This window comes from Salvia splendens, chromosome 16, assembly GCF_004379255.2.
Source record: "Salvia splendens isolate huo1 chromosome 16, SspV2, whole genome shotgun sequence".
NCBI lineage: Eukaryota > Viridiplantae > Streptophyta > Magnoliopsida > Lamiales > Lamiaceae > Salvia > Salvia splendens.
This window is the reverse complement of record NC_056047.1, coordinates 12,208,072-12,223,549: the sequence shown is the minus strand read 5'-3', so window position 1 is coordinate 12,223,549 and position 15,478 is coordinate 12,208,072. Positions and strand designations below refer to the sequence as shown.

The window sequence follows — 15,478 nt, the reverse complement described above, 5'->3', positions numbered from 1 at the left end:
GAGGAGTCGGAGTTTGGGAGGGGGCGGTCGGCCTAGGCTCCGGTGTCCACCTGTATCGCCCTTCGGGGGCACCTTGGTCGTCGATTGGGTATGACCGGTAGCCACCCGGAACGCCTGAACTTTGTGTTTGAGGAGGGGCTGAATGTTTCGTTTCCGAACTAGGAAACGGTTGTGAACCGAACCATTCGGGGTTCCAATCGTGGGAGGGCGGGGGGTTATCACCTTGGCCGGACATTGTTATGATGTAGGAGTGGAAGAAAGATTGAGAATGGATATGAGAGAATGAAGATGAGAATGGATATGGGAGAATGAAGATGAGAATGAATACATGAGAATGAAGATGAGATTTATATAGTTTGGTGTGAATTTTTGTGTGTGAAAGTGGGGTATTTATAGAAGAAAATGTGTATTTTGGGGGGGAAAATAACTAAAAAAAAATTAAAAAGTGGAAAAAACGGTAAAAAACGGATATATTTTTTTGGGAAGTGAATTTTTTTTAATAGGTTTTTTTAATTAAAACTGATTTTTAATAATAAAAAAAATTCAAAGGCAACGGCTATGCCGTTGCCCAATCGCTGCTCGCCACGTCGCCTGCTCGCTGGCACGGACGTGCTCGATGCAGCGCTGTGCCAGCAGCGGCGGACCTCGTTCTTGCCAGCGGCACGGACGCACGTGGTCCGTCCACCGTTGTGCATGCTCTAAGGGTGACACCAACGGCTATAGAACTCTAGTTTTGTATTTTGGGCTCCGAAATTTGGCGCCATTTCTAAAACTGAAAATCCAAACAAAATTTGCAGCCTTCCCTTCCCTTCCCTTCCCGCCATCTTCGCATACTAGTACATCTAAGTCTGCCCAAGCCTTTTATCTCGACGTCAAAAAATATCTGAAAATACAAATCTGTACATGGCGGGCGGCGGAGCATCATCCAATGCGTCGAGACAGGGGAAGAGAGTGGACGCAGAATCAGACTCTTCGTCTGCCTCACTCAAACGAGCCAGAGACGGCAGTGCTTTTACCAAATGGTAATCGCCTTCTCCGTTAAACTTTTCTTCTGTAGTGCTGAATGTAGTATTGGATTCGCAAATCTGTTGGGATTTGGGGCATATTTGCAAAAACTAAAGAACTCAAAGGACCAGAATGCAAATTTGTAAAGTTTGAGTTAAGTTTTCCCACAATTTGTAATCGAGCTTGTTGAGATTGAGGGTTGTCAATCTAACATCTTGTGATTTCTCCATATTTTCTTAAGAGAATAAGATTCCCATTCATTCTTCAATCTGAGTTCTTGTGTGTTCTCATTTTGGTGTTCATCATTCGATCGTTTGTGTATTTCATTTCTTCATATCGTTTCCATTTCCGATCTTGACTGAGCTCGAGATCATTTGGCAAGTATCACAAATTGGCGCCGTCTGTGGGAAGAGGAAGTGAAGAAGACGACGCGATTGAAGATGTCTACCGCGAAGTTTGATGTTGAGAGATTCAACGGCGAAAACGACTTCGGTCTTTGGCGATTGAAGATGAAAGCTGTGTTGATGCAGCAAGGAGTCTGGGATTATGTGAAATCCAAGACTGATGAAAAGGATGCTCAAGAAAAGGATGCACTAAAGCTTCAAGAACTGGAGTATAAAGCTTACAGCTCTATCTTGCTGTGCTTGAGCGACAGAGTTTTGAGAGAAGTACAAAAGGAGGAGACAGCCGCAGGAGTTTGGGGGAAGTTGGAGAAGATTTATATGGAAAAGTCTATCTCCAACCGCCTTCACCTCAAACAAAGATTGTTCAACTTCAAGATTTCTGACTCCAAGAATTTGGGCGATCAACTAGAGGAGTTTAGGAAATGCATTGATGATCTTGAAAGCGTGGATGATGCTATCAAGGATGAGGATAAGGCTTTGATGCTCTTGAATGCCTTACCATCAAGTTATGAGCAATTTAAGGACTCTATACTTTTGGGTAGGGATTCGAAAGTGACGCTGGAAGAAGTGTATTCGGCTTTGAAGCTAAAGATTGCTCAGAAATCCTCAGTTAAAGTTGTTGATCAGGCGGCAGAAAGTCTCAACATAAAAGCTGGTGGGAAAAGGTACCAGAAATTCAAGAAATCTGGCAATGATAAATGGAAATCAAAGCCTCAAAAGGACTCAAATCAAAAGGAGACCAGAAGCTGTTTCTGGTGCAAGAAACCAGGTCATATTAAGAGTGATTGTCATGCCTGGAAAAGAAAGCAAGCCGAGGAAGGAAAGGAGGAAGTTGCAGCTGCTGTGACAGAGGAAATTGAAGAAGCTAGAGCACTGAACGTTGTGGAAAGAGGCCCATTATCAAGATTGTGGATAATGGACTCTGGATGCAGCTTCCATATGTCCTCATGTGTTGAGTGGTTTTCTGATCTGAGAGAATCCAATGGAACAGTCCTTTTAGGTGATGACCACGTTTGTGAGGTCAAGGGCATAGGAAACATATGCCTCAAGATGGAGAATGGATGCTTGAGGAAACTTACAAAAGTCAGGTACATACCATCCATCAAAAGAAATCTTGTTTCATTGGGTCTGCTTGAGAGAAGTGGCTACAAATTGACTCTATTTGGGGGTGAGATGCTGGTAACCAAGGATGGGGAAGTGATGATGAAAGCCGTTAGAAAGAATGTGCTATATTATCTCCTAGCAGAAGCTGTAAATGGATCAGTAAATCTCACTCAGCAATCCATTGATTGGCATGCAAGGCTGGGTCATGTTGGTGAAGCAGACATTAAGGAGCTTGCCAAGAAAGGAGTCATTGAGTTTTCTGATAACCAGATGAGCAAGAATATGGGATCTTGTGAGGAGTGTATACTGGGGAAAAGTAGAAAGATACCATATGGAGTGGGTAAACACATATCCACTGAGCCACTGCAGTATGTACATAGTGACATATGGGGACCATCTCCAGTCAAGAGCATTGGGGGAGGCAGATACTTCCTATCATTTGTTGATGACTTCTCAAGGAAATTGTGGATAATTGTGATGAAAGAAAAGTCAGAGACATTTCAGAAATTCAAAGAATGGTGTGCAGAAGTGGAGCTTGAATCTGGGAGGTCTCTGAGATGTCTCAGAACAGACAACGGTTTGGAGTTCATGTCCTCTGAATTTGAAAATTTCTGTAAGAGCAGGGGGATCAAAAGGCATAGGACGGTTCCTCACAACCCCCAACAAAATGGGGTTGCTGAAATAGCAAACAGAACAATGTTGGAAAGGGTGAGGTGCATGCTGATTTCCTCTGGTATGTCCAAGCCATTTTGGGCTGAAGCTGCTTCCACAGCAGCTGTGCTCATCAACAAATGTCCATCTTCTGCTATTGGAAATGACACACCTGATAAGAGATGGTATGGAACTGATGGGGATTACTCAAAATTAAGACCTTTTGGTTGCAGGGCCTATGCTCACATAAAGCAAGGCAAGCTAGAGCCAAGGGCTCTAAGGTGTGTGATGCTTGGCTATCAGAAAGGTGTAAGGGGGTATAGGCTGTGGTGTTGTGAGGATGGTAATAAGAAGGTAATCATAAGCAGAGATGTGGTCTTCAAAGAATCAGAAATGCCATTTGCCATTAGAGAAGACCAGAGAACTCATTTTGAGGTGGAGGCTCACAGAGAGAATGTAAGTGAGCCCCAGAATGTCTCAGAAAGTGATACTGATGCAGGACCTGCTAGTGATCCAAACAACACAGGAAAATCCCAGAGAGTGGTAGCAAGAGACAGGCCCAGAAGAGTTATCAAGCTCCCATCAAGATTCAATGATTTTGATATGATGCATTATGCATTGGCAGTGGCTGAACAAATGGAGTTCCATGAACCATCTTCATACAAGGAGGCTCTGAGAAGTCCAGAAAAGGACAAATGGTTGCAAGCTATGCAAGAGGAGATTGATAGCTTGTATAAATATCAGACATGGATTCTGGTATTAAGACCCAATGATCAGAAAACAGTAGGTTGCAAATGGATTTTCAAGAAGAAAATCGAAGCCTTCAACAATGATCAGGTGAGATTCAAAGCAAGGCTGGTTGCTAAATGGTATACTCAGAAGGAGGGAGTGGATTACAATGAAATATTCTCCCCCGTTGTCAAGCACAGCTCAATCAGGCTGCTGCTTGCCATTGTTGCACATAGAGGCTGGGAATTGCAGCAATTGGATGTGAAAACAGCTTTTCTTCATGGAGAATTGGAGGAAAAGATCTATATGGAGCAGCCACCTGGATTTGTGAAGGCTGGAGATGAAGGGAAGGTATGCTTGCTGAGAAAAAGCCTTTATGGTCTGAAACAAAGCTCTAGACAGTGGTATCTGAGGTTTAATGAGTTTTTTCTGAAGATAGGTTTTGAGAAATCCCTCTATGATCACTGTGTTTTCATTAAGAAGAGAAATGGGATTGTTGTGGTCTATCTACTCTTATATGTAGATGACATGCTGATATCTGCTGAGCACATGGAAGAGATGGAGAGAGTGAAGGCTGATCTCAGAAAAGAGTTTGACATGAAGGATCTGGGCAATGCAAAGAAGATCTTGGGCATGGAAATCATAAGAGACAGAGATAAAGGGAAGATATGGCTGACACAAAAAGGCTATCTCAAGAGTGTACTTGAGAAGTTTCAGATCAGTGCAAGTAAACCAGTTTCTGTTCCTCTCAGCCAACAATTCAGACTCAGTGTGAACCAGAGTCCACAAGATGATGATGAAAGGAGAGCAATGGATAAAATTCCTTATGCAAACATGGTGGGAAGCATAATGTGTACACCATGGTTTGCACCAGGCCAGACATCAGCCATGCAGTGAGTGTAGCTAGCAGGTATATGGCAGACCCGGGTTTAGAGCATTGGCATGCTTTAAAATGGATAATGAGGTACTTGATTGGTACTCAGGGCTATGGGATCATGTTTGGTGGAGATCAAGTGGAGGTGGCGCAACCTCTAATGGGGTTTTGTGACTCTGATTTTGCCACAAACCTTGACACAAGAAAGTCACAATTTGGATATGTGTTTTGCTTATATGGTTCTGCAGTCAGCTGGAAATCAAGCCTTCAATCAGTGGTGGCTCTCTCCACAACCGAAGCTGAGTACATTGCCTTAGCAGAGGCTGTGAAAGAAAGCCTATGGTTGAAAGGGATGTGTTCTGATTTTGGGATCAATCAAAGTGCAGTGACTGTGCTGTGTGATTCAAATAGTGCAATCTGCTTATCAAAGCACCAAACTTTCCATGAAAGAAGTAAGCATGTGGATGTGAAGCTACATTTCATAAGAGATGAAGTGGAGAGGGGATCTGTCAGAGTGGTGAAAGTAGCAACAGAAGATAATGCCTCTGATATGCTCACCAAAGTGCTACCTGCAGCAAAGGTGAAACACTGCATGGAGAAGATCAGTATGGTTCGGTTTGAATGATGGGAAAGGATTGGAGATGATTCAGGTGCTGTGGCAAGATATGTCCCAAAGGTGGAGATTTGTTGGGATTTGGGGCATATTTGCAAAAACTAAAGAACTCAAAGGACCAGAATGCAAATTTGTAAAGTTTGAGTTAAGTTTTCCCACAATTTGTAATTGAGCTTGTTGAGATTGAGGGTTGTCAATCTAACATCTCGTGATTTCTCCATATTTTCTTAAGAGAATAAGATTCCCATTCATTCTTCAATCTGAGTTCTTGTGTGTTCTCATTTTGGTGTTCTTCATTCGATCGTTTGTGTATTTCATTTCTGGTTTTAGATTCCCCTATTATTTTGTGATATGAGAGATCGTTTTGCAGTGAGGAATGCCAAAAGGATGTCGCTGTGGCTTTGATTAGCTTCCACAACTGTAGCCTTGATGCTAAGATCAAAATGAATCTAGGTATTTCATTTTCCCCCCTACTTATTTCCTATTGTAATTATTGTGCATAAGAACTTTAATCTGTATGCATTTAGTGTTGGCAGTTTAGTTAATCGATTGCTATTCATGTAGAGGCTCATGTTGTCGAAATGGCTGGTGAGGTGAAGAAGAAGGCAGCAACAGAGAAGTAATTTTCTGAAGCTATAAGCTATTAGTGTTTTTGTACAAGAAAATAAATTTATAATGCTAATTTGTTGCTAAAATGAAGCAGAAAGAAGGCAAGACAGATTGATCCGAATGCAAAGAAGGAGAAGAAGGCTGAAATTCCAAATAGAAAGAAGCATCCTCCCACTGCGTTCTTCTTGTTCATGTAGGCACTGACCATGTTCCTTGAATCTATTTTGTGAGAGTATGGGGCTGTCCTCGGTTGTTGTTCATAGTATTGAATTATTTGCAGGGATGAATTCAGGAAATCATTCAAGGAAGCTAATCCTGACTGCAAGAAGGTTGCCATGGTAATGCTGTAGTGTGTGTAAACCGTCTGAGAGTTGTGATTCTGCATTTTGTCATTTGAGTTCCATAAGAATTTGTTTGTTATGTTTGTTTAGGTTGCAAAGGAGGGTGGTGAGAAGTGGAAATCACTGAGTGATGATGTAAGTGAGAATTTTATTAGTGTTATAGTTGTGGTGAACTAGTGTGAGGTTCTCTATTGACTTGTGTTTTGTACTTGATAAATAGGAGAAGAATGTATATACTGATAGAGCTGCAGAGTTAAAGCAGAGTATCAAAAGGTATCAGAGGCTGAAAATGAGCCAGTATGTTTTTCCTATCTTATATGTTTATATGTGTTTGTCTCTAAGTTTGCCATTGTTATTGAGGGTTTTTGTGTGTGTATAGGATGATAATGATTCAACTGAAAATGAGGCCAAGGATGAGTCAAGTGAAAATGAGGCCAAGGATCAAACAAATGATTCATCTGAGAAAGAGATTAAGGTGGGAATAGTCATCTATAACTGAGGAAGATGTCAAAGAGGAAGAAATAGAAGATGATGAATAGTCCACCAGGGCCTTTGAATGCTGAATTTAGGAAATTAGGATAGGTTTTTAGGCATTATCGATGCTAAGCTTTTTTCAAACTTCTTGTATATATCTCCACCGTTACTTGTTTACTACTACTAAATGTTTTGAGGAAATTATGGGAAGGAAAATGATGCATTTTGTGTTTATCCCATTAAACTGCATTGTGTTCCTTTTTTGGTAATATTTTCAAATGTTTGGGTAAAGTGTCATAATTTGAACTTCATTTTTAGAAACGAGGTTAATGTGAATGCTGGATTAACTTTGAGCTCGAGTCCTTGAACGAAGAATATGGTAAATCACTGCAAGAATTCAGATAGGCAAAGTGTCGCTACATGCTAAGAATCCTGAAAAATGTGTACCCTAAACTCACGAATGAATAAAAAGATGATCAAACTTCTGCTCATATGAGATTATGAGCATAGAGAGTCAGCATATCACTGGCCCATTGTTCTCTTCTTTTTTCCTTTGCAGGGGGGCAAGGGTTTGCCACACAAGCACAAGTTGTGAGCATATGCAACTGCTGGGAATATGTTCAATGGCCTTCCTTGTGGGATCTTCCCACACAATCTGTTTGCCCTGAAGCTTGCATGCCTCAGTGCCTCGATTCCCAGCAAACTGTCGGGGATTCTTCCAGTGAGCCCGTTGATTGACAAATCCAACCAATGCAGCTTCACCAATGACCCCAGACTAGCTGGGATGGTGCCTGTTATCTGGTTTCTTGAAATGTCGATTGTTTCTAGCTTGGCAAGGTTTGAAACTGAATTGGGAATATTGCCTGATAACTTGTTGCTTGCCAGGTTCAGCACCTTCAAGTTCAACCCCTCAGCCAATTCAGGGATGCTTCCGGATATCTGATTGTTGGAAACATCCAGCACCTCCATGAATCTGCTTGTTGTGTTGCTCAGTATCCTCGAAAGAGAGCCAAAGAGGTGGTTTGAATGGAGATCAAGAGCTGAAATCTGGTCAGGCAACCTAATTGTGGAGACATCAGCCTTGATCAAGTTGTTGGAGATCTTCGCAGCCTGCAAACTGGCCATGTTTGCCAAGAAACTCGAAATGCCACTGGTGAAATAGTTGTCTGATAGGTCCAACGTGGCCAAGGAGTCTGGCTTGGTGAAGTTTGGCAGAGCGCCTCGCAGCTTACAGCCTGCTAGATGGACATCAGAGAGCTGCCTGTTTTTGATCCAAGTAGGAACAGCCCCTAAATCAAGATTGTTATAGGAAAGATCGATAGACAGAATCGAAGGAAGCCCCTTTGCAAATGCTGCATCAGGCACAGGGTTAGTCAGCAGATTCCTTGACAAGTTGAGGTTCCACAAGCTGTGCAGCTCAGAAATGGATTCTGGGATCTGACCAGTGAGCTTGTTAGAGCCCAATCTCAATACAGAAACTGATTTCAGATTCTTAATTTGTCCAGAAATCCTTCCAACCAGGTGATTCTGATCAAGCGACAGCTCAGATAGTTGGGCTAAACTGCACAAAGAGATCGGTATCTGCCCAGTAAAATGGTTCCTTGTAAGCACAAGATATGTCAGATTCTGCAGCTGTCCAAGAAAATTCGGTATGGATCCAGACAACATGTTGAAGCTGAGATCAAGAGACTGCAAGCTTTTGAGACTCCCAACAGCATGAGGAACAGGGCCAGCCAGCAGATTCTTGGCCAGATTCAGCTGCAGGAGATTCCTCAAATTCCCAAATGCAGGTGGAATCTGGCCGTTAAAACGGTTCCCACTCAAGGAAACTGTCTGAAGATTCCTCAACCTGCCCAAGCTGGAGGGAATGCTTCCTTGAAGTGAGTTGTCATCAAGAACCAGCTGAGTGAGGCGTGTGAGATTCGAAAAGCTCTCTGGAATCCTCCCTGCGATCCGCCTCATGCCGGTGATCATCAATATCTCCAAGAAACGCAAGCTGCCGAGAGAGGGAGAGAGAACTCCCTTCATCAACACACCACCATCTGCATCAGGGTTCTGCAGCATCAACCTGTTGACTCTCCCTCCCTCGGTGCACTCCACGCCCTCCCAGCCGCCGCTACAGCAGTCGCCGCCCGTCCACGTGGAAAGGAAGCCGGTGGTGTCCTTGGCAATACCGGCCTTGAATCCAAGAAGAGCAGCTCTGTCAGCAGGTGAGCAAGCTGGGAATTCTGATTGTGAAGAAGCTGAATTCAAGAATGCCAGCATCATCACCAACACAGCCCACATCACTAACTGCATTTTCTAAAAATGGTACAAATGTAATTAAAAGCTGCAAGATTCAAGAAAATGATCTAAGCTATAATATCTTTTTTTTTTGTAGTGTATATATTACTACAAGAAAAAAAAGTGTACTAGGAAAAAAGCTGTTGGGAAAGGAGGCATGGGAGGTTTTTTTGTATGTGTTAAGTTTGTATGTATAATGATTGTGCAAGACAGTGGGAAAATGAAATGAATGGTGTGGTCTGAAAAAACACCCCATTGTCGCCTATTTTTATAGTGGGGCAGTGAAAAAACTAGAAATTTGGTAAAAAAAAATGTGAAATTGAAGTAAATCACATGTAAAATTTCTGACCGTTTGGAATTTGTAGTAGAGCGAGCGAGCTGTTCACGAGTATCCTCAACTGATTTGGAACGTTGGAGCGCACTACCATTCAAATTTTCTAACTCTTTAACTTTTTCCCCACATAATTCAACTACATCGCCTCTATTTGTCTCCCTTTTAAACTGTTGAATCTCTTATCCATACCCAAATCTTGTTTTCACCCATTAATTACAAATTGGATTTTGGTCCCTACTTCCACAAAAATTATTTGAACTACAATAAAATTAAGATTAAAAAAATATTGAGTGTTTATGGATGTTATGAATTAGAACATGAGTTTAACCCACATAAGCGAAAACTGGTGGTTGAGTTTCACGAATTTTTTTACTAGTTTTATTCATATGCTACTGCGATATTTGGTCGTACCATGTGTTCGCTTCCTCATTTTAGCAAAGAAGATTGGTTGGATAGGGCGATTTTTTCCCTTATTTAAGAGTGGGAAATACCTAATTGGTTTAGTACCCAATATTAAAATTTAATCATATTGGTGACTAACTTTTTTTGTTGTTAATTACATAGTTTATACCAATTCAGTATTTTAGAGCGACTTTACGCTACTTTTTTTTGGATGGAAAAGTTGTGGCGTGGCCAAATTTAATGAAACTTTCAAACTTGGCAAATTTGATTGAATTTTGAACTTCGGTGATTAAATAAAAAAAATAAGCATGCTTGAAATATTATATCTTTTTTCAGTTAGTTATTGCACTTTACAGAAACTGGTAAATGATTAGCGATGAGATACCTTAATTTAAGGAATCACTTTCATTTATTCAGACAGACTTACATACTCTCGTAGTATGAAAATTTGAGATAGGATGATCAAATTTCAATTCGAAAAGCTTAATATGCTTCTTTGCATTGGTTTGTATAATTAGGAGTGTCGGTAATTTGGGTTATAACTAAATGATAATTCATGCTAACTTAAATAGATATTAGGTCATCCACATCCATGTCTCAATACCGTCTCTTAACCGTCGCATCCTTAACTATTCATGGGCTCCACTGCACTTTTTACCTCATCTTTTAACTAAGAGACAACACTTGCATCTCTTCATCTCTTAACCATCTCATCCCTTAACTATTCATTTAATTTTATTTTTTATTTTTATTTCCAACAAATTCAATTAATATTTCGTTGAAATATTAAATTAATACCAATAATTCATAAAATCAATAAAAATCACGAAAATTACAACATCCGAAAATACGAAAAATACATAATTGAAATCCTAATATTTATAGAAGTGATTGGGAGCTTAAAATAATAGAAAAAATCAAAATATTGGAAAAACGGCTATAAACGGCTAGTATTTTTTGGGATTTTTTTTTAAATTTTCAAATTTTTTCGGAATTTTAAAAAAAAAACAAAAAAAACATTTTTAACGGATATAAACGACGCCCACTCGCGGGCCGGCGAGTGGGCGTGGGCGTCACGGCCGCACGGGAGCTCGCCATGTGGCCAACGCGCGTGGCGAGGCAGCTCGCCAACCACCTCTTGGCGGAGGGACACGGGACGAGACGGAGCACCCGCATCGCCGTCTCGTCTCGGCGAGACGAGACCGAGCCCGCATCGAGACGGCGATGCGGATGCTCTTATGGACCATTTCTTACGTGAAAAAATATTGGATCATAAAGAATGGTATTTGAGTTTGTTTAATTCGTAATAAATTAAATATGCATGTTTTAAGTCCAGTCTGAACTTATAATGAATTCAAGTCCATTAGGTCTATCTCCAATCATTTACATCAAATTCAAAAATATATATTTTTGAGTGTATGTAATACTAAAAAGTAATTTGCTTCCATCATTTACATCCAAAATCAAATTTTACACCATTTTTTAGTAGGTGTCTCACAAATTTTTTGTTGTATCTACAACACACAACCAACCATATTTAGTGTTGTTCCATAGAAAAATGCAAAAATGGGTTTCTATTTTCAATATGATTGGAGAAGTTTTTTACACCACATTAACTATTTATTAGTCTTAATGCATTAGCAATGACATGTCCATGATTTTCAATTTAGGGCGCAAATGCGATAAATAACTAAAACAATTTGGAGTTTCAAAATCTGACCTATCACTTTTTTTCTTTAATTCGTTCTCTAAATCAAAATCTTGCCATTCTTAGTCCTAATAATGCATTGTACAACTAAATGATTTTAGTCATTCTTAGTCCTAATGCATTAGACAATGTTTATGTTACCATGCGACACCCATCGATCTTGAAAATCTTGTCAGACCTCACGCCAAGGGTTATGCCAATGCGGTTCGTGCTCGTGGTCGGGTCGATGTTACATTTTCCCAGCTATGATGCCGTTGGTAACAATTAAGGTGTGGCATATGTCAAAAGCTCCTCTGTCACGATGGAACTTTGAGAAACATATGATGCACCTTTTGAAACTTATATCTAAGCTTTAACAAAAGATATGAAGATAAAGAAGAGAAAAATGCAAGATTCCTTCCCAAAACTGAGATTTCGAACGAAATTGCCTTGAATTAAAGATATTAGGATCGTGTAAATAGTGGCCCTACTCCAACTCATATATGCAAGTACCAAATTTTATATGAATGTTTCATAGTTGGCAATCATCAAAACTTGCTTCTCTATGACTATATTAATTATAGTCTCTAATTTAAGATTATACCTTATGGAATTCACTACTTTTCCTTGACAACTTTTTTTTATCGCACTATAGAGAATATTCCTAACAAAACAATGGCACATGTTAAAGTTTCTTACTTAGTTAAAAATAAATAAAAGATTATTATTGGGAGCCCATCTTCCCGTGGTGTTAGATGGATCACTTATACAAAGATAATAAGTTTTTTTAACTAAAAATATATAATTTGATTCACAATAGTGCTACTTGCGGCCAAGACAACACTTTTGCATATTAAAATTAATGCAATAATAAGACATGGACCAATCCAAATAATGCTATATGATGTTTCAATCTCAATTTTTATGTCAGTCGTGTATTAAATGTGTACAACACATACAACAATGAATTTATCTTGAGTGTGTTATTAAATGAACAATTTTTTATTTTACATAAATAAATAGTAAATTTGAAACAAAGAAAAGAAAAGTTGTGGAGGTCATGACTCATGAGCCTACTTCAACCACCAATATTTTCGAATCCTTATTAAGAGAGAAGAAAAGTGGTAATCCTTCTCTCAAGATTGATCTATTCATTCTAATTTCTGTAGTATGTCTTAGTTTTCTATGATAACTTTCTTTATTTAAAACATTGCAAACTCAATGGATTCCATTATGTAATGCTGTCGTTTACCCACTCTCAACTACTCTTTGACGAATTTCATAATAAAATATTGACTTTTAATAAGGGAAAAATGTTGTGTTAATTGATTGGAGTACAAAATTAAGGCATTAGAGCATCTGTAACGCGGCGGGCCGGGCCACAAGTCACGAGTCTCTGCCCGTCCCATGCGTTACACGGAGGAGAGTCACAGCCCAGGCCGGTCCCGGGGCCGCGTTCCCGGCCTGGCGAGCGTCCCGCGTCCCGGCCTGGGACGGCGTTACACGGTGACGGGCCGCAGCTGGCGAGTCCCGGCCCAGCGTTACACGCTCCTCGGTCTCGGGTCGGGCCGCAACCGATTTTTATTTTATATCGACATTGCAGAAATGCACGTCTGGCATTCGTCAACTCGCTTACGGAACTACATCAGATATGTTCGATGAGTATCTCCATGTAAGCGAGCCTACTGGGCGGGAGTCCCTCGCTAGATTCTGTCGGGCAGTCGTCGAAGCATTCAAGGATACGTACTTGAGAAAGCCAACGACCGACGACGTTAGGAAGTTGGTCGACATGCACGAGCGGGCCCACGGCTTCTCGGGAATGCTTGGAAGCATCGACTGTATGCACTGGCAGTGGAAGAATTATCCAACGGCTTGGAGAGGACAATACACTAGCGGGCACAAGGGCACACATCCCACGATTGTGTTGGAGGCCGTTGCCGATTGCAGATTGTGGATCTGGCATGCCTACTTTGGTGTCGCGGGGTCCAACAACGACCTCAATGTGTTGAACGAGTCTCCATTGTTCAACGACTTGTGTGTTGGGCGAGCACCGAACGTAGAGTTCACGGCCAACCACCGTCGGTATAGTATGGGGTACTATCTGGCAGACGGGATCTACCCTCGATGGCCCGTGTTCGTGAAGACTATCACAGCTCCGACAACCGATCGGAGGGAAATGTTTGCCCAAAGGCAAGAGGCGGCTCGGAAAGATGTCGAGCGTGCATTCGGAGTCCTCCAAGCGCGGTGGGCTGTCATGAAGGGAGCGGCCCGTGGTTGGCAGCGGTCAAACATCGCCGACACAATGTATGCATGTATCATAATGCATAACATGATCGTTGAGGGCGAGCAAGATAACGTCACTTTGTGGAGCGACGATCCGCTCGCCAGCACCGGGAGTAACTACGTTGTCACTGTTCCGCCCGTGCAGGGCCTTCCTCCCGACATCCGCAATGTCATGACCCATTCAGCTGCGATGCGCCAAGAGGAACAACACACTCGCCTCCAAGCCGATCTAATCGAAGAAATTTGGACTCGCACCAACGTTTTCCAGCATTGACGTTATGTTTTTATGTATTTTATTTTCAGTTTTAAAATTTATATGTTGTAATTTTGCAGTATTCGGTGAAATTAAATTTTCCGTGTTATGAATTTCCGGCGTTTTTTATTTTACGTTCAAAATAGGTTGGAGTTGTGAATAGTGTCATTTATTAGTTGCGGTCAGAGTTGCGGCCCTGCTGGGTTACAACAGTTGGGACCTGGGCCACAACTGTAGATGAATGATGACGTGGAGGGGACTTGGGGCCGGAAATGGGGACGGGCCGCAACTGTAGAGGAATGATACGTGGAGGGAACTTGGGGCCGGAAATGGGGACGGGGTTATTGATGCCCTTATGAATAATATATGATGAAACTCCCTTTGTCCCAATAAATGGGTTGGTTGCGATTTCCACAAGGATTGAGAAAAATCATTGGGACTAGAATTGTAAGTACAATACCTAATGCTCCTACTAGGTATTTATTTTGATGATCAATTAATTTGAAATTTTCATCAAAAGTATTAAATAACGATATATTAGGAGTAATAAATAAGTTCATAAATATTGTACTACTCCACTAATTAGGATGGAGAGAATATTTCACATATATATGTAGACATAGCATTTGATTTTTGAGTATGAGATTGTACTATTTACGTAGAAATGAGGTTAGTACTAAAGCGAAATTCATGGCTTCAATCACGGCTGTGGAAATTGTAGACGACAGATGATGGAATTCATTAACCCATTCTTCTTAGTTCTTACTAATATGTTTCTACCTATTTTCAAATAGATTTGGAATTTTAATCATCGTCGAATGTGCATAATATATACTCCATGTAAATAGCTTAAAGTACTATAAGTTGAATTAAGTAATTTATAAATATTATCTAAAATATTAATGTGATTTAACCTATCTATACATATCCTTATATAAAAGGCGAGTTTTGGCCTTATTTTGAAATATTTCTAAATTTTGTCCTTATTTTAAAATATGTGTAAGTTATGGAATGAATTTGTGATACAATTCATAATGATGTAACCCATTTTTCTCGATAATTATTGAACCCATTATCCATTAATTAGAATAAGTGAAATTATTATAATATGAATGATTAACCGTTATAAATTTATGATGAGATCACTTGCTTGCATTAACTACAAAAATTAACTTTTGGAACTGAAAGGTTTAGATGTATATCCATGTTTATAATAACAATTTTTTTTGTTTTCTCCTTCATGTGATCAAATATATATAGAGACTTGATGAAAAAGGACGTTACAAAACATTTTTAATAATATCTATCCATATATAAAAGATGAGTTTTGACCATATTTTAAATATTTAAGAGTTTAGGGAATAAATTTAAAAATTTATAAATAACTATCGTGAATATTTATTTAGATTACAATCAATAATTGACTACTACA

General features: G+C 40.2%; 2 protein-coding genes across 2 annotated transcripts; one reads left to right on the top strand and one right to left on the bottom strand.

The window, feature by feature from the left end:
- Nucleotides 1–903: 903 nt before the first annotated feature.
- LOC121769790 (high mobility group B protein 7-like) lies at nt 904–7,048 on the top strand. The gene is made up of 8 exons (XM_042166545.1): nt 904–1,022; nt 5,751–5,833; nt 5,945–5,999; nt 6,084–6,182; nt 6,270–6,327; nt 6,421–6,465; nt 6,551–6,627; nt 6,710–7,048. The coding sequence occupies exons 1-8, from the start codon at nt 904–906 to the stop codon at nt 6,813–6,815; spliced, it is 642 nt and encodes a 213-aa protein (XP_042022479.1). The 3' UTR covers nt 6,816–7,048.
- A 119-nt stretch (nt 7,049–7,167) lies between these two features.
- Nucleotides 7,168–9,384, bottom strand: LOC121769788 (DNA damage-repair/toleration protein DRT100-like). The gene has a single exon (XM_042166544.1). It carries the CDS (start codon nt 9,100–9,102, stop codon nt 7,327–7,329), a length of 1,776 nt encoding a protein of 591 aa, XP_042022478.1. The 5' UTR covers nt 9,103–9,384; the 3' UTR covers nt 7,168–7,326.
- Nucleotides 9,385–15,478: the final 6,094 nt, after the last annotated feature.